This window comes from Podarcis bocagei, assembly GCF_964188305.1.
Source record: "Podarcis bocagei genome assembly, chromosome: 13".
Lineage (NCBI taxonomy): Eukaryota > Metazoa > Chordata > Lepidosauria > Squamata > Lacertidae > Podarcis > Podarcis bocagei.
Window position 1 is genome coordinate 34,255,118 of NC_138138.1, and position 18,478 is coordinate 34,273,595.

Genomic DNA, 18,478 nt, shown 5'->3' on the forward strand with positions numbered 1-18,478 from the left:
GAGAGGGAGAGAGAGCTGTCACTTAAATTTTCCATTGACTGCTATACATTGTCCAACTGGTTTACACATTTTTATAAAGTGTTTATAACATTATAACTCACCAGTGTAGATTAGTCCAAGGCCTCTCAGTGGCATATCATCAATTCTTAGCTGCTTCTCTGGATTGGTGGAAGTTGGTGAGTCTGAGTCAGAGTTCCTTCTAGAGTGGTTTTTTATTATTACATTTTTTTTCTTCATTGCTGAAGTTGTGCTTTAAAACTTTCCTCTTTCTGCTGGCTCATCCTGTTTTCCTTGGCTTTTGATGTATTCAGTTTGAAGTGAAGAGCCTTTATCAAACACTGCCATGCCCACACTGCTGTCTTCTCCAGGAATTGGTATTTAAATATTGTGAGGATAACAAATGTCCAACTCACCTAAATTCAAGACAGTAATGTCTACAAACATTTTAGCAGAGAAATAAAATAACACACACACACACACACACACACACAAACAAACAAACAAACAAACAAACACAAGAACACAAATCTTTGCAAGCCTTGCCTTCAAGAGCAGAAGAAGGAAGAAAACAGAAGTCATCAAATGGTTCCAGAAACAATAATGGGATCCTGTGGAACTAGAAGAATCTATATCAGCTAATTTAAAAGGGGTGTGTGTTCTTCATATACAACTGCAAATATCTAAAAACCTGAGAATGGATGTCATGCTAGAAGACTACTCTGCAACTTTGGTCCACTGTAAGGGTTGCATAATGCACCCACACATCAGTGAACACTTCTCTTTATTAGGAGATCTCTTTTGTTCAGTTCTGGCCTCAGCACAATAATGTAGCATTTAGGGAAGAAGATGCAGCCCAGAAGCCCAGCACTGGAGGCTAAGATGGAGAAGATCTCCACAGCTACCATGTATTTTCCTTTGGTGCTCAGATAGGTGGGAAAAAAGGATAACCAAACACTGCAAAACACAAGCATGCTAAAAGTGATTAGCTTGGCTTCATTAAAACTGTCAGGTAATTTTCTAGCCTGGAAAGCTACAGTGAAGCTCACAATAGCCAGGAAGCCCATGTAACCCAGGACACAGTAGAACATAGTCACAGACCCCTCATTACATTCAAGTACAATTTCTTCAGTTACTGAATTCATGTCAATATCTGGAAATGGAGGATTAATTGCCAGCCATACGATACAAATAATTCCTTGAACAAGAGAGCAGAGAAGAACAATGGAGTTGGCCACATTTTTCCCTACCCATTTCCTCATGCTACTTCCTGGCTTGGTGGCCATGAAAGCCAGAACCACCGTAATGGTTTTTGCTAACACAGAAGAGACAGCCACTGAGAAGACCATGCCAAATGCAACTTGACGGAGGAGACACATCACCTTCACAGGATGTCCAATAAACAGCAAAGCACAAAGGAAGCAGAGCAGGAGGGAGATGAGGAGGGTGTAGGTGAGGTTCCTGTTGTTGGCTTTGACAATAGGAGTGTCACGGTGCATTATAAAGGCTCCTAGCACTAGAGCAGTGATCAAGGAAAAGAAAAGTGCAAAGATGGCTAAACTCATCCCCAAAGGGTCCTTATAAGACAAGAAGGTTATTAGCTTTGGAATGCAGTGATTCTTTACTTTGTTTGGATAATGATCTTTTTGGCACATTGTGCAAAAATCTGCATCTGGAAAAAAAGATGAAAAACTTTTTTAGAAGTTGCTTTTTGCAGTTGATGCCATTTGTTCTATTTCTACAAACAATCAGGTTTAGGAATAAATTTCCCCTTCTAAAAATCAAATTATGCTGTTGTCTTCCCTTTAAGAAGACAAAAGGGTCTGTGTGTTGATGCACAACTTTCAAAGTAAGTGAATAATAGAACTAACCTATCACTTGGTATCAATGGTATTCTAAGGCAAGCTTTCCCATGACTACTTACTAATGTTTCTACCAAGTTGAATTTAGCAAGTAACAGAGAAATTTGCACTAGCTTTCAGGATGAGGTATCTCTGCCATGCAACCCAAGGGAAGTAATAGCATCACTGTATTCTACCTTGGTCAGAACATACCTGGAATACTGTGTCCAGTTCTGGGTACCACAATTTAAGAATGATATTGACGAGCTGGAAAGTGTGCAGAGGAGGGCAACTAAGATGACTGAGGGTCTAGAAACCAAGCCTGATGAGGAATGGTTGAGCATCCCCTCAGGAGACTGAGGAAACATATGATAGTTGTCTTCATCTAAAGGGCTGTCACATGGAAGATGGAGCAAGCTTGTTTTCTCCTACTACTGAGGATAGGACTCAAACCAATGGATTCAAGTTACAAGAAAGGAGATTCCAACTAAATATCAGGAAGACCTAACAGTAAAAGTTGTTTGACAGTGGAATGGAGTACCTTGGAGGGTAACAACAACAACAACAACAACAACAACAACAACAACAACAACAACAACTTATTATACCCCGCCCATCTGGCTGGGTTTCCCCAGCCACTCTAAGCAGCTTCCAACAGAATATTAAAACACAATAGTCTATTAAACATTAAAAGCTTCCCTAAATAGGGCTGCCTTCAAGGAAGTCTCCTTCCTTGGAAGTTTTTAAGCAGCGGCTGGATGGCCATCTGTTATGTATGAGCTAGCTGATATTCCTGCAATGCAGGGAGTTGGACCAGATGACCCTTGAGTTCCCTTCCAACTTTTCAGTTCTATGATTCCACAATTTTGTGATTCAATATGTAGAAGTGCATTTATAGAAATTACTAGAATAACCTTGCCTCCATTCCTTATTCTTCCTTCCTAGATCAAAGAACTACAGTGGTACCTTGGGTTACATACGCTTCAGGTTACAGACGCTTTAGGTTACAGACGCTTTAGGTTACAGACTCCGCTAACCCAGAAATCGTACCTCGGGTTAAGAACTTTGCTTCAGGATGAGAACAGAAATCATGCGGCAGCAACACGGTGGCAGCAGGAGGCCCCATTAGCTAAAGTGGTACCTCAGGTTAAGAACAGTTTCAGGTTAAGAATGGACCTCCAGAACGAATTAAGTTCTTAACCCGAGGTCCCACTGTACTTCCCTTTAAGAAAAGTGCCCAGCATTTTGTATTCAATGATAGATGCATTTCTTTCATTCTTTTGGTCCCTAGGTGAGAAGTGCTCATAACTACTGTTTTGAATTAGTTGATATCAGGATTGTTTCCCAGTAATGACTACTATCACCTACTACAAACCACTTTAACTAACAGGACCTTTGTGCCATACTAATGAAGGTGGATTGCTAGATTACACCAGGTACTGCATAGTCTACCTTTCTTATGAGAAATCTTCCCTTTTGGACATGGAATACAATCATAGCAGCAAAATGGCTCCCCCTCCTTTTTCTTCTTTTGGTAACCAGGTTGACAGTTATCATTACAGAGTGAAAGGGGCATCACCTATTCAGGGAATATGAATAATTAGAATTGAGAATATATATATTTAAAATAGTATGATGACATCACTATGCACAGTATAATCATCAGATTCTGTCATATTAATGCAGGTGCTCATAAGTTGGTGAACTGTCTTGAACTGAGATCTTTAATGGCCAGGCTTTGGCTCTGTGCTGCTAGTATTCTCTGCCTTCATTAATCTAGTCAGACTAGATTCCATAAAAAGTTGAAGTAAAGTACGGATGGAGAAAACTGAGAGTAATTTTGTGGTTTTAAACAATGGCAGATGTTTGAGTATATTGAATACAAACACCATTGGACAAGCTATTCTGCCTTGGTCAGATCACACCTGGATTACTGTGCCAGTTTGGTTGAAGGAGCTGGATATGTTTAGCCTGGCAAAGAGGAGACTGAGAGGAGATATGATAGCTATCTTCAAATATATTAAGGGCTATCACGTGGAAGATGGGGCAAGCTTTTTTTCTCCTGCTTTGGAGGGTAGGACTCAAACCAATGGCTTCAAGTTACAAAAAAGGAGATTCTGACTTAACATCAGGAATAACTTTTTTTGTCTTTGACTTTTTGAATCTCAAGTTACTGATAAAATATGTGCAATTTTCAAACACAGCATTAATTAAAAACACATATCTGTGATAAATTTCTATATATTAAATAAACTATACAGGAAAATGTTCATATTTTCAGCAGGAAACAGCAGAACAGTGTGCAAGTAAACATTCTTTGGACTATGTAAATCAATCAATATAAACATACTGGGACAAGGACTATAAAAATATTTTATTAAGGAAGCTACAAATGATTGTTTCTCCTCTCCCTCCCTCCTTTTATTTTATGGAAGCTAAAGACTATAGTGATGTCCCACCTGGTTAAAACTTCTAGGCCACACAATGGCGCCTTCATCAATGCTCAAATCTTTGCCAGGAGGAGCCCAAGGATTCATTCTTCCAACTTTCATTCTAACAAATGACTTATTGGGAAAAGTAATCAGATTTGTAATATCAAACCCCATTGTCAATTCTCCATTCTCATTCAAGTGCACAGTTTCTCCTGCACTGTTGTTAAATGAGATTCTCCTCAGAATAGGATGGAGCTAGGTGGAATGGAAAAATAAATCAATGTTGGAATTGCATCAATATATGAGAAATTGCCTCTACCCTTGCATCTTACCCCAGTCACTTAGCTCTGTACAGTGATATCTTGGTTTACAACCATAATTCATTCTGGAGGTCCGGTTGTGAATCAAAAAAGGTTGTAACCCAAAGAGCACTTTCGCCAATGGGGTCTCCAAAAAGAAAAGGGGGTTGTAATCCAAAAAAATGGGTTGTAATCCAAGAAAAGGGACACATACTTCAGGGTTTGACGTGGTTGTAATCCAAAACGGTTGTAATCCAAAATGGTTGCAAACCACGGTACCACTGTATATGATGATTTATTAATACTGTCAAATATAACCTTTGTTAAAGCATGTTGTGACTCACACATGCTTTTAAATTTGTGGCTAAAGCCCTCCATAATTCTCTTCCTTTATAATAGAAACAAGCTCTAATAATGTTATGTTTTTGACATTTGTTGAAGAAGAAAAAATCTCTACTACCATGCCTTTCCAAGATTTCAGACACTCCAAGTGTCCCTATTTTCCAGGGAAAGTCCCAGATTTATAGAAGACATTCCAATTTCTGATTTAATCCTGGAATGTCCTGCTTTTCCTTAACACATCCCCATTTTCACTGGAGGAATATTGGAGGTTATGGTAGGATGTCCCTATTTCATTGGAGAAATGCTGGAGAGTATGGAGTGACACGCAGCATAAATTAATAACACAGATAACACGTATCTGAAGAAGTGTGCATGCACACGAAAGCTCATACCAAGAACTAACTTAGTTGGTCTTTAAGGTGCTACTGGAAGGAATTTTTTATTTTAATAACACAGAGTCTTCTTCAGTAAAAAAATAAAAGCTTTACTGAGTTAAAATAAACTTGTTTGCAAATAACAGCATAATGAACAGAAGATTAAAGTAGCTTCAGAGCATACACAGAGTTTGCATTGAGCACAGGCTTCACAGAGCACAGACACACACACTGAGACACTGACAGAGTCTGCCTGCAAGCAGATACAATACTTATACAGAGAATGAGTCATCCTCAAGATGAGTCACAGTGATTCAGTATGCCAAATGATTCTGCAGTGTTTCAGCATTTCACAACATTTCTAGACTCTTTTACTGCTTCCTTTACTGCTTTTGCTCTCAAATACCTTTGTCACATGACATGGAGTTATGCCGCCCCTAAGCCAAGGAGATAAGTAACCATGTAACCTTTAGAAGACATCTGAAGACAACGCTGTGTAGGGAAGTTTTTTAATGTTAAATATTTTACTATGTTGGAAGCATATTATTATTATTATTATTATTATTATTATTATTATTAATTAGATGTCTCTATTTTCATTAGAGAAATGTTGGAGGGTATGAAACTTCTGCACTTTTAAATTATTCATTTTTTAATGTTTTCATACTTTTTTTAAAAAAACAACAACAAACAAACCCTGAATTATGTGGGTAAATGATGCTCCAGTCAAAAGAAAAAAATCCATATTTGCTGAGCAAAGGGCTAAAACACATGGAGTTTCCTGTAAATTCCTAGAGGGAATCTTGGGAAGTCATATCCTCTGCTTGCCCAGGCAGGAAGGGTAACAGTAGGAAGATAATCCTTATTAGTTTCACTTGAGGAACAGTATCTTTCTCATCATGCAGCCATAGGGATAGGATGTAGTCATAAGGATAGGATGTAGGATAGGATATGACTTATTTCACTGCTATTTTCTTTTTTAATTGAGTCTGCAACGTTATGGAAGTGATCAATATTTTTTTACATTCTTACAATAAGGCTTCTGTGTTGTTATATTATTTATAGTATTAACATCTGAAGCGAATCGGGTTAGTGAAGGCTGCATTAAGATCTTGTGCTGTCGTGGTGAAGTCAGTTGAACAGAATGGTTTGAAAACTACTACCTTCCATGGCTGCATGTCTTTATGTTTTAGCTTCCTTCTTTCCACTGTTGCTTTGGATTTGGATGGGTACATGGCATGTACAGAATTTGCCAGAGCCTGTACAGCATTGTAGATACTGTAACTGTGGCCAGTCATGCTCATTTCAAAGAAAGGCCCAGGAAGATTCTGCAGCCTCTCTTCTCCAGTACAAGTGTCCACATCATCTCCATTATAATGGGAATTTGGAAATGAACAGTGGAATGCTTGCTCCCAGAATGGTTGGATAAAACCATTTCCCTTCATCAAATGAGGATTTAGCTTTTGAAGAAAATTTTGGAAGCCTGGCACCTCATGTGAGTGGGTTGTGAAGGCTAAGGCACCATGGAAGTCTTCTATATCCCAATCCTTGTGCATGGATATGGCTACAAGGTCCATCTGGGCTACCATAATCCACACTTTACCAAATGATTTCCCATACTCAGATTCTCCTTCATGCAGCAGTCCTCTCAATGTTATCATGGTCAAAGCTTCTCCATAGAGAATAATGGTGTTGGCTTTACTTTTCATAACATCTACAAATATTTTCCCCCACTTTCCTTGGAAATTTAAGATGTCACTAAAAAATCCTTTTGAGGGAATTTTCTCAGTGAAGGCAGCACAGATGCTGTTCTGAGAAAGTATTGGTAGTAGGTTGCTCAAAAATAATTCTCCATTTTCCTCATCCATGGTCATTAGACCCACCCAAATCCATTTGAAATGCAGAAGTAGCTGGACAATTCCCTTGTACTGATGGATTTCATTTGGAGCCATTCGATACAAGGACAGTGAATGAGAGTGATCCCTCAGCATGGGGACAAAATCACCATAGGTGAACTAAAATGGGGGGAAATTCAGGAAGTTGTGTTACAAATTTATTTGGAAACCTATAGATGTGTTAGTGCAATTTTATGGATACTGAACATTCTGTTTAAAATTAATATAAGATGTGAGTTGCTTGTGAAAACTCCTCAGAATCTTCATTCAATGCAAAATGCTCCTCTACACCTTAAGTAGCAGATTTAGAGAGACGTGCGGAATTTAGCAGCCAGGTTGCTCCAAAGAAGCAAGGTGGTTCAAGCATGTAACACTAATCATGGCCTGGCTGCCAATTAGTTTCTGGGCCCAATTCAAAGTGCTTGTTTTGACTTATAAAACTTTAAATTGCTCAGGACCACAATACCTCAATACATTCCCTTATGAACCAACCAAACCCTGTGATCATCACCTGAGCCTATTATCTTTGTGCCCCCTCCATGAGAGGTCCAGACGGTGGCAATCTAAGAATGGCCCTTTTTTGCAGTGGCTTTCCCTTTGTGGAATGTTCTTCCTGGGCACTTTCATTACACATATTTAGGGGCCAGGTGAAAATATTCCTCTATAACCAGGCATTTGGCTGATTAGACAATATATGGCCTTTTAAATGTTTTCATGGAAATAGAGTTATTGGTGCTTTCTTTCTTTCTTTTTCTTTTTGCTGTAAACTTCCCTGTGATCTTTGGATGAAGGGTGTTATAAAAATTAAATATAGTGGTACCTTGGTTTAAGAACAGCTTAGTTTATGAGCAACTTGGATTAAGAACGCTGCAAACCCAGAAGTAGGTGTTTTGGTTTGTGAACTTTGCCTTGGAATAAGAACATGTTTTGCTTCCTGTTGAGTGTGTTCCATTTGTAAATTGAGTCCCCCGCTGCTATGGGAAAGCACACCTTGCTTTAAGAATGGACTTCTGGAATGGATTAAGTTCGTAAACCAAGGTACCACTGTACTGGCTAAGATATCAGTGTTTGTGCCACAGTCATTTCAATGGAATATACACCTGCACAAGCAACCATACAACACACTCCAAGAAAAGAAAAGGCAAATAATGCATCACAATTCTGAAAACTCAGTGTTCCAAGAGCACATCATACCTGTGGAAACTTGTAGATGTCCAAGATGGCAGCCAAATGGTGGGAGGTTTCAGCGCCTAGTCCTCCTATGACTCCCATTAGGCTGTTCTGGACATCACAGCTATAATTGGGAACAAATTTGTACTGTGTGGAGAAAAGCTCCACTGCTATGTGATAACTCCGCTTCTGACTGAAGTAGCTCTCAGGGATGTGGAATCCCAAGGAAACATTAGGCAAAATCTTGGGATTTTCATTAATTTCATTTACAGCAAACACCAAGGCCAGGACATGCTGGTAGTTCTTTGTCACAACACTGGAAAAAAGTTAGATGATAGGTCACCAGAAAATTTAACAATAGGTAAAGTTGCTTGGTAGCTGTCCTGCTGAATCAATAGTATGTGAGTTACCGTATTTTTTGCTCTATAAGACTCACTTTTCCCCTCCTAAAAAGTAAGGGGAAATGTGTGTACGTCTTATGGAGTGAATGCAGGCTGCACAGCTATCACAGAAGCCAGAACAGCAAGAGGGATTGCTGCTTTCACTGCACAGCGATCCCTCTTGCTGTTCTAGCTTCTGAGGTTGAGAATTTTTTTTTTCTTGTTTTCCTCCTCCAAAAACTAGGTGCGTCTTGTGGTCTGGTGCATCTTATAGAGCGAAAAATACGGTAGTTGATAGACTACTGAGAGGATTACAAATTTGCAGAACCACACAGAACTGCAATATGTAGAATGTCATAGTCTGTATATATTATTACATCCTGATCCTAAGGCACTATATTTGGCATTGTGGGATTATAGCACTTCAATTTAAAAGTCATTTTAGAATGGTCAGATTATGTGTGAGATTCAATAAATCCTTTGTAGTTTCACAAACCTTTTAAAAATGATTTATATCACCTTTTCAAATACCCTATGAGTATCAGCCCCTCCAGTGTCTATTGATAAACATTCACACATGTGCTACCAATTCCTTTAAGGGTGCTGATAGTTTATCCTCAGTTGACAACCTCTGGCATATAACAGAAAAACAAAAGATCCTTACATGGGAATGCTAGTATCAGCAGAAGGAGGGTATTCAGTGAAGGAAAATGAATCCAAAAACAGTAGCATCTGAGAGACAGCCCCACCAATTATGAGGTCACCTGACTTATAATACTTATGAGGAGTATAGATGGGGTCATGGATGACACATCTTGCAGCGTGCTCCTGGAACTCACTGTGAGGTATCTGCAACAGCATTAGAAACATTTCCAGTAACACTGTCCCAATTATAGTCATTCCCCTCTCAGTGCAGATGCCAGATTTTCCACCTTCTGTCATAACAACAGGTATGTATAGTAGTCTGGCTTGAAAAGCAGCAGCCTCTGCTGATGCAATATTTGGAACCTGTATCCTCTATCTACATACATATACCAGAAAACTATATGGAACTGGAGTATGCTGGAGCCTGGGTCCTTAGCTCCAGTTTTGAACACCAAGCATGGTTTTTAAAAACATAGCTTGGCTTTTGTTAGTGTTTTGTTATGATTCAGATTCTGAAAACCAGGAGGTGGCTTGGTCAAAGGGAGAAAAATATGGCACATCTCAGAGACCTTAATGACAATCACAATGTATGCAATTGAGAATGGCAAAACCTGTAATTAGCCTCCCCCAAGGATCCAGGTGACATTCTGTTCAACATACTTCCTGGAGAAAGAAAACATGTTGGCCAAAATAACCACAACTTTCCCTGTGTTCCTAAGGGTAGCTGAATTTCTGCTACTTTCTAGACATGGCTGGGCAAGCAGATTACACAAAATGTTCAGGAGAGGCTTGCCCCTTATCCTACTGCAATGGTGAGAAACTGAATCTGGCCAGTGGAATGGACCCATACCCATACCCTTGCAGGCCAACTTTGACAGGGGCCACCCATATGTCAATCACCTGACATCATAACAATGCCATGTGGCAATTCCAAAGGATCAGCTGAAAACAGACCTTCACAGGAGCTCAAAAATGGTGCTGACATACTGCCTTGGATGCTCTAAGAGTTCCCTAACTAATGAATGTTCAGAGAGAGGGAAGTTTTTAAGGTTTTTCTTAGCACAGCTCTACTTCTTTGAGGCAGCAATCCTAACTGCACTTATCTGAGAGCCACTGAATTGAATAAGACGAACTTCTGAATAGACATGGTTTGGGTTTCTCTGTAATTCTTATAAGTGACGGTGCAGAGAAAAGATAGTGCTCCAGGGGCTGCTATTTATTATTTTGACAATTTATATACCACTTAATTACAACTGTCTCTGAGCAGTATATAATAGACTCAGCATAATGTTTCCCTGTTGATCTGGTAGTGATTTGATGTCCATCAGTGCTGCTGCTGGAAATACAGGCAACTCCTCATATGCACATGATTTATTTGTGTTACTGTGCACACTCATGGTGCCAGAAACCTGGAACTGGAACCTAGAAGTGGGGTGCACCCTGGAGAGTCCTCCTGGCTTTCTTGGGTGGTGCTTTGTTGAAGCTGCTCACCTTCCCACCTAACAGCTAATGTGTGGGGTAGTGCATCAGCTGTCACCACTGCTGCCGCCACTTCCCCACACATCAGCTGAGCAGCCTCAGCAAAGCCCCACTGCCCCTACATTCTCTTTGGGCTCTGGGAGCCAGAGGTGCAGAGGGGCTTTGTCAGCTGATGCATGGGGAAGTTGTGGCGGCTGATACATTACCTTGCACATCTGCTGTTAGCAAAGGAAGCTGACTAGCCTCTTTGGGCTCTGAGGAAGGTCTCCTCGTGAGCTACTAGGACTCTCCAGGGTGCTCCCCATCTTTGTGCATTTCACTGACGTGTGGTGAGGCCCGGAATGTAACCCGTGCATAAATCTTGAATGGGGAAAGTGGGGAGGGGGATAAAGGACATCCTCAATAAAATCTTTGGAATCAAATTAACAAAGTTAATAAATTTTCTGAGTCACACTTTAATTCTGGAGATTTGGATCAGGAGAATCACTTCAGAATGTGGGCCCAATGAATATGGATCCTTAAGAGTCAAGAAAATTGAAAGAGCTGGGCTTTCAATTTCACAAAAGACCCCTTATTTCTTTTTATTTATTGCATTTATTTTCCACCTTTTTTTCTCCAAGGAGCTCAAGGTGGTGTACATGGTTCTCCCCATTCCTCATTCAATCCCCACAACAACCTTGTGAGGTGGGTTAGGTTGAGAGACAATGCCTGGCTAAGGTCAACCTGTGAGCTTAATGGATGAAGGGGGAGTTAAACCCTGGTATTCCAGGTCAGAGATAGAAGCTTTAAGAACAGCGCCACACTGCAAAATTCCCATGCAAAATCACAAAAAAGTGTCAATGAAAATATTGATGGGTTGTGACTCGGCAGCATGTGTCAAGGCTAACAGTTACCTAGTGTCCACATGAATCAATGGACATTGGGAAATTTTCAACAGAACAAATAAATTGTTTAGCCTTTTCTCATAATTAGCTGAACTCTTTTGTTCTGGCTTGAGGACAATAATGTAGAATTTAGGGAGGAAAATGCAACCCAGCAGCCCAGCACTGGAGACCAAAATAGAAAAGATCTCCACAGCCACCATGTATTTTCCCTTGGTGCTCAGGTAGGTTGGGCCGAAGGATAACCAAACACTGCAAAAGACCAGCATGCTGAAAGTGATCAGCTTGGCTTCATTGAAACTGTCTGGTAACTTCCTGGCCTGGAAAGCCACAGTGAAGCTCACAAAAGCCAAGAAGCTCATATAACCCAGGACACAATAAAACATCGTCACAGACCCCTCGTTACATTCAAGTGCAATTTCTTCAGCTACTGAGTTCATATCACTATCTGGGAAAGAGGGAGAGGTGAGCAACCATGCAGTGCAAATGCCTGCTTGAATAAGAGAACAATGGAGTTGGCCACTCTTTTCCCCACCCATCTTCTCATGCTGCTCCCTGGCCTGGTGGCCATAAAAGCCAGAACCACTGTGATGGTTTTTGCTAACACAGAAGACACAGCTGCTTAGAAGACCATGCCAAATGCTATTTCACGGAGTAGGCATTTCACTTTTCCAGGTTGCCCAATGAACATAAAGGTAGAAAGAAAGCAGAGCATGAGGGAGATGAGGAGAGCATAGGTGAGATTTTGAAAACAGCATTTTGTCCTGTTTCGTGATTTGATATGATGCAACTTCTAGAAATTTGAAAACTATGTTATGATGTAACTTCTGGAAATCTACAAGAGAACTTGATAAATAAGAGAATTACAAGACATATTGTTTAGGGAATCCATAGGAGCCTGAGTGTAAATTATTACTGAGACTCACTACAAGGCATGAAAATAGTTTCTCCTAAAGCACTGGGTCCTTTTTGGTATCATTGCTCGTATACTTACAGGTGTGTGGGGCACATTGCAGAGATAGGCCACAGTTTTCTGTATTCCTAAATGAGAGGGGAGAAATAAATACAGTGGTACCTTGGGTTACATACGCTTCAGGTTACATATGCTTCAGGTTACACGCCACTAACCCAGAAATAGTACCTCAGGTTAAGAACTTTGCTTCAGGATGAGAACAGAAATCGCATGGCGGTGGCAGTGGGAGGCCCCATTCGCTAAAGTGGTGCTTCAGGTTAAGAACAGTTTCAGGGACCACTAGAAGATGGCTGACAATAACATCTCTCCGACCCACACGAGGTAAATTGGAGGCTGTGATGGGAGTAAATAGCCTCCCTACCCCCCCCCCCGGATTATGATGGGGGACTGCCCTTGCCTGCTGTGCCCTATACCACCCCCGAATTTGTGGGGATGGGGGCACTAGGCACAATGCCCTCCTGTGGGATTTCGGCACTCCTGGACGCCGTCTCTGATCCACGCCACTAGCTGCAAGAACTTCAAAAGAAATAATTTGGATGAAGCTAATGCACATATTTCAAGGAAGAAGGGGGAGTAAAGACTGCTAACAGAAGAGATCTCTGATAAAACAAGACGAGTCCGAGGAACAAGTATAGATCATGAGAAGATACGCCAAGACTCGGTATGGCAAAGGGACTGATGGGGGACGGGAAAAAAACCTTCCTTTCTTTCCTTTATGCGATTAAACAAGAATCCCCCCACCCACAAGTCAGAAATGTCGTTTTAAGGACTTAAGCTGTGGATTTAAGGCTGTGTGGAGATAAACTTTTGAACCAGAGCATGTTTTAAGAAGAGCGTGGAATGTATAAGGGCTTTGGAATGAGGCAGTTAAAAATGCCGTTGCCATATTGGGAAGTTCTGTCGGAGGACTTAAGTCTGAGAGGAGAAATAGAGAAATAGAGCTGTTTTTATATTGTGGATGAAACTCCTCAGTGGGACTTAAGAACGACAGTTTTGTAATTAATGATGGAAACAGCACTGTTATCTATGAAGGTGATGATATATGGAAACCATCTCAATTTGAGGACTGGAAGAACAGAAAAATTCACACAGGATTATTATTGGTGTTTATCGGCTTAAGGAGACTATCAGAAGAGATCATAAAGAAAAAAGAGAAAATATATGAACAAGATGTGATGTGGAAACAGCAAGATAAGTCTGGATAGAATTATGAACTTTGTTGGGGACTTCCGGGTTGGCGCGATCGGGAAATGGCGGATTCCCTCCGAGCTCCGGAGGGAATCGGCTCAGCGGTGGATGGGTCTTTGCCGTGCCGGCGACACGGGGACCCTTAAAAACCGCAGGCGCAGAAGCCTGCGGACTGAAGACTCGGCGGGTGCCTTAAGCGCCCCCCCTGATTCGCAGTGAGCCTTTTTAAAGGCTACGGAGGGGATACAGGGGACGGCGTGGCACTGAGAGTCGACCGCTACCGCCGCTGAGCGAAGCCGCGAGCCATAACTGGAGAGTGCTGACTTCCTTCCTTGAAATTCGGACTGAAAAAAGAACCCGTGAGTAATTTGGAACTGAACTTAAAAATTTTTACCTTCTGAATTTGAGACGACCGGGGGGTGTGCCAAAAGGAAGTCCCCACACCCCCCCTTGCAGACGATCCAGAGCAATGAAATAAGAGCTAAGCTGGAGTGCCTACCCTGTAAAGGGTGAGTTTTAAAAAGACAGTAACTTCCAAGATTTAGAAAGGTAAATTTGAGCAGGAGAGTGGAGTGTTGGAAGAGTCTTTGTTTTGTGGCAAACAACCCTCCCTCCCGGGCCCGGGACCGACCTGCTTTGGAGCCTGTATAGAGGAGCAGAATTTGACAGCTGTCAAAAGCTGTCAAATGGACTATTAATAGTGAAAAAAATCGCTGTTTAAGACCTCTCCGGATTAAAAGGAGTTACAATTGAACTAAAATTTTGGGAAACAAAGAAACAACAATAGGACAGAGGATTGTTGGAGAAAAGATTACTCAGTAACCAGATTCCCTCTAGGGGGAATTCTGTGGAATTACAATGGCTGTGGATGGAAAGATACTGAGAGAAATCGAAAGGATGTTTTCACTGGTGGGAACCTTACAGGAGCAGACTACAGCTATGAGTAAACAATTGACGACCTTGGATTTGGAAACAAGTAGTTCTGCTGAATGTAATGAGGGCCTGAGTGAGAAAGAACCCACAGCTGAATTCGAAACTATAAACAAAGAAGAGGAGAAGACAAAACAAGAAAGAGAACAAGTTATCTGGGAAAATACTAACCAGAAGCCGGCATCTGGAGAACACAAGCAAGGAGACTATTGGATTAAATCTACTTTAAGCCTACGAAAGATACAGAAGACGAAAGTGGAGGCCCTGGGACTTTATGGAATTCAGGAACTTGAAATAAAGAAGTACAATTGGGGCCTCCACATAGACTTTGTTTTTGACTATCACCAAGACTTAGGCCTTGTGGAAATTCCTCAGCAGTTGCCTTTAAATATGGGAAGAGACTATGGACTGATTGGATTGATGGTTAAGGAAATCTTTCGAGACTCGATGATAGACAAAAAGGACTACCAACAAAATCGGCGGAGAGGGACTGAAAGAGATTTGAGAGCCTCGGATGTGCGGAATCCAGGCTAAAAACTGTGATTTTGGACATGTCTTGGGAAAGGACGCAAAGCGGGGATGGGAGGGAGGGAAGTATTTAAATTTAAACAACACTCAAGACCAGGGGGTTTAGTAATAAGAAAATTATGTAAGAAAAAATGAGAAATCGAGGGAAGAGAATTGGGGTCCAACTTAGGGAAAATTTATTTTTGTTTTTTTTTTTTATAAAAGGACTAATACTAAGACGGAAGAAATGCCAACTTGTTGACACAAATTTGGGAATAGGGATGCAGGGGAGGGGGTGGGGGGAAGTCAAGGACTAGGGTTAGAAAATAAGATTTTCGGGAACTATTCATGTTTGTTGTTTTTTATGTTTGTTTTGGTGTTATGTGTGTTGTTTGTGTCTATATAAAATGTGAAAACCCAATAAAATTTTTTTTTTTTTAAAAAAAAAGAATTATGAACTTTGTTTGGACTGATTTGGACATTAACGCAGTAGCAAGAAGATGATCAGAATCCCCCTTCGGATCTTGAAATATGGGTTCCCTCAACAAAATTTAAAATTCGGCTTTGTAATTCGGAATTTATGTGATGTGATTTGATTTGATGTGATTAGCCGGTTAATAAAAATTATTTTATAATAAAGAACAGTTTCAGGTTAAGAATGGACCTCTGGAACGAATTAAGTACGTAACCAGAGGTACCACTGTATAGAAGAAAGCCCTACAGTGGAGTAATAGTGAAACATTGTCAATCTGGGATGGAAACATTCACTCCCTTCCAAAAAGGGGGGGGGCTTTTGGATGGGAGAGAAAGATTCATTTCTCTATTTGGGGTGGGGGAGCGGGTGAGTGGGGGGGGGGTTGCTTCATACTTTACAGGGATGGAAATAGCCAGCCTACACATGAGATTGTTCTTTATTGTTTCCTTCTATGTTTCAGAGGCACGATTGATTTTCTCATATTGCTTAATTCTTCAATGATACAATTAGTATTCTCATGATAAGCTGGCAACCCTCTCCATCTTTGCTGGTACTAAAAATAGTACATCCAGTATATTAAGAATGACTGCTGGATTTGTGGGAGTTCAGCCCATTCCACTCTCAACTTAGAGAATGTGGCCATGAGATCCAGGTTCATGTTTGTTCAGAAGAATTCAACAGTATGAATCATCATTCTGTTCACAGAATGTGAGAATAGGTGTGGTATCAACTGGTTCTTGGCTTTATACCTTTGGAACTTCCTGGGACTTGCTTATTTCACAGAGAAGTTTTGTGTTAAAGAAATCCAGGTTTTGGGGTCAACAACTGATATCTCTGGGAGAATCATACCACCCCATGACTTTTTCTTACTTGTTTTTAGAGTGGGGGGGGGGAGTCAGTGTGACCTAGCCCAGGAATAACTATGGCAGTCCTGCAGTCCTGATGACAGTGTTACAGAAAATGTAAGGAAGGGATGTTTGATTCTTTGTGTGTGTGAAAGATTCATTCATTCCAGAAACAGAGAAGAAGATTCAAGAAGAAGCAGAAAGCTGAGGTTGTTTTGACTATGTAAGGACATTGTCCATGGGAACTGTTCTTTGGACATGTGCAGTTTCTACAGGAAAGACTTATAACACTGTTCTGTGTAATTTGTTCTCCTTGTTTGCTAATTACAGTGGAGAGGGAGAGGCTTGGACTGTGGCTGTGGTAAATGTTGTATATATTTGCTACTAATGATGCTATTATAGCCTGTTAAGTAAATTCTACACTAGACTGAATTCTTATGGTGTCCATGAGTGTTTATTGCCTTCTGTGTGTAACTACAAATGTATAGGCTTGTGGGATTGCTAGGTGCTTTGTTCTGTCCTTTCTGGGCTCTTTCAGGGCTGTTTTTGCCATTTAAAAAGTCATTTCTGAGTTCGGCACGATGTGCATGTGTGCAGTTGTGCATCAATTGGATGTGTGTAAATGGGGAGTTGTCTGTACTATAAAACACCAGAAGGCTGATGGCTTTGAAACAGAATTCACAAGAACCCGTGAAAGCAATGGGTCAGCTATTTCAAGAAAACCACAGCAAGAAAAAAATGACTGCCCTTATGTACCTCTTATATCATACAATGTATTCTACTACCTCCACGTGACCCGGAAGTGTCTGCGGACAGCGCTGGCTCCTGGCCTCTTTAGTGAGATGAGCGCACAACCCTAGAGTCGGACACGACTGGCCAGTACGGGCAGGGGTACCTTTACCTTTACCTTTTATTCTACTACCTACACTGGCATTGTATAAAAAGATTTGCTTTCTAGTACCATAGCAAGGAATGCATTGGAATCTGGATTTCAAAGAAAATCCACACAACATTTCTCAGGGAGTACTAATCAGGTGTGTCCAGTTTAGAACAAAGACCAAGCAATTACAGAATATGTTCATACACAGACATGGAAGACATTTTAAAGAAAGATATGTTTTATTTCCAAAACAGTAATTTCTTCCTTCCTTCCTGCCACATTGCAAATGTGTGCGAATTTCAGATCTTCCTAAATGGCTATAAGGCAATTTGTCTCCATGATTATGGTTGCACTCAAAGCTTAGAAGAGACCATAACCCTAATAAAAGTAGAGGGGTTTTTTCTAGCTGTTTCTTTTAATAAGCTTATCTTTTTTGTTCAGGTCTGGTCTCAGTATAATAATGTAGCATTTGGGGAAAAAGATACAACCCAACAGGCCAACACTGGAGGCTAAGATGGAGAAGATCTCCACAGCTACCATGTATTTCCCCTTTGTGCTCAAGTAGGTTGGAACAAAGGATAACCAAACACTGCAAAACACCAGCAAGCTGAAAGTGATAGACTTCGCTTCATTGAAACTGTCGGGTAATTTCCTGGCCTGGAAAGCCACAGTGAAGCTCACAAAAGCCAGGAAGCTCATATAACCCAGGACACAATAAAACATAGTCACAGACCCCTCGTTACATTCCAGTACAATTTCTTCAGTCACTGACTTCATGTCAACATCAGGGAAAGGGGGAGACATAGCCAGCCATATAATACAAATGCCTGCTTGTACAATGGAACAGAAAAGAACAATGGAGTTGGCCACTCTTTTTCCTACCCATCTTCTCATGCTGTTTCCTGGCCTGGTGGCCATGAAAGCCAGAACCACTGTGATGGTTTT

At 40.9% G+C, this 18,478-nt stretch overlaps 1 protein-coding gene across 1 annotated transcript; it reads right to left on the minus strand.

Annotated features, from left to right (window-relative positions):
- Positions 1-764: 764 nt before the first annotated feature.
- LOC308571794 (vomeronasal type-2 receptor 26-like) lies at positions 765-1,652 on the minus strand (the record flags this gene model as incomplete). The annotated part of the gene is made up of 1 exon (XM_081167418.1): positions 765-1,652. The coding sequence occupies one exon, from the start codon at positions 1,650-1,652 to the stop codon at positions 765-767; it is 888 nt and encodes a 295-aa protein (XP_081023544.1).
- Positions 1,653-18,478: the final 16,826 nt, after the last annotated feature.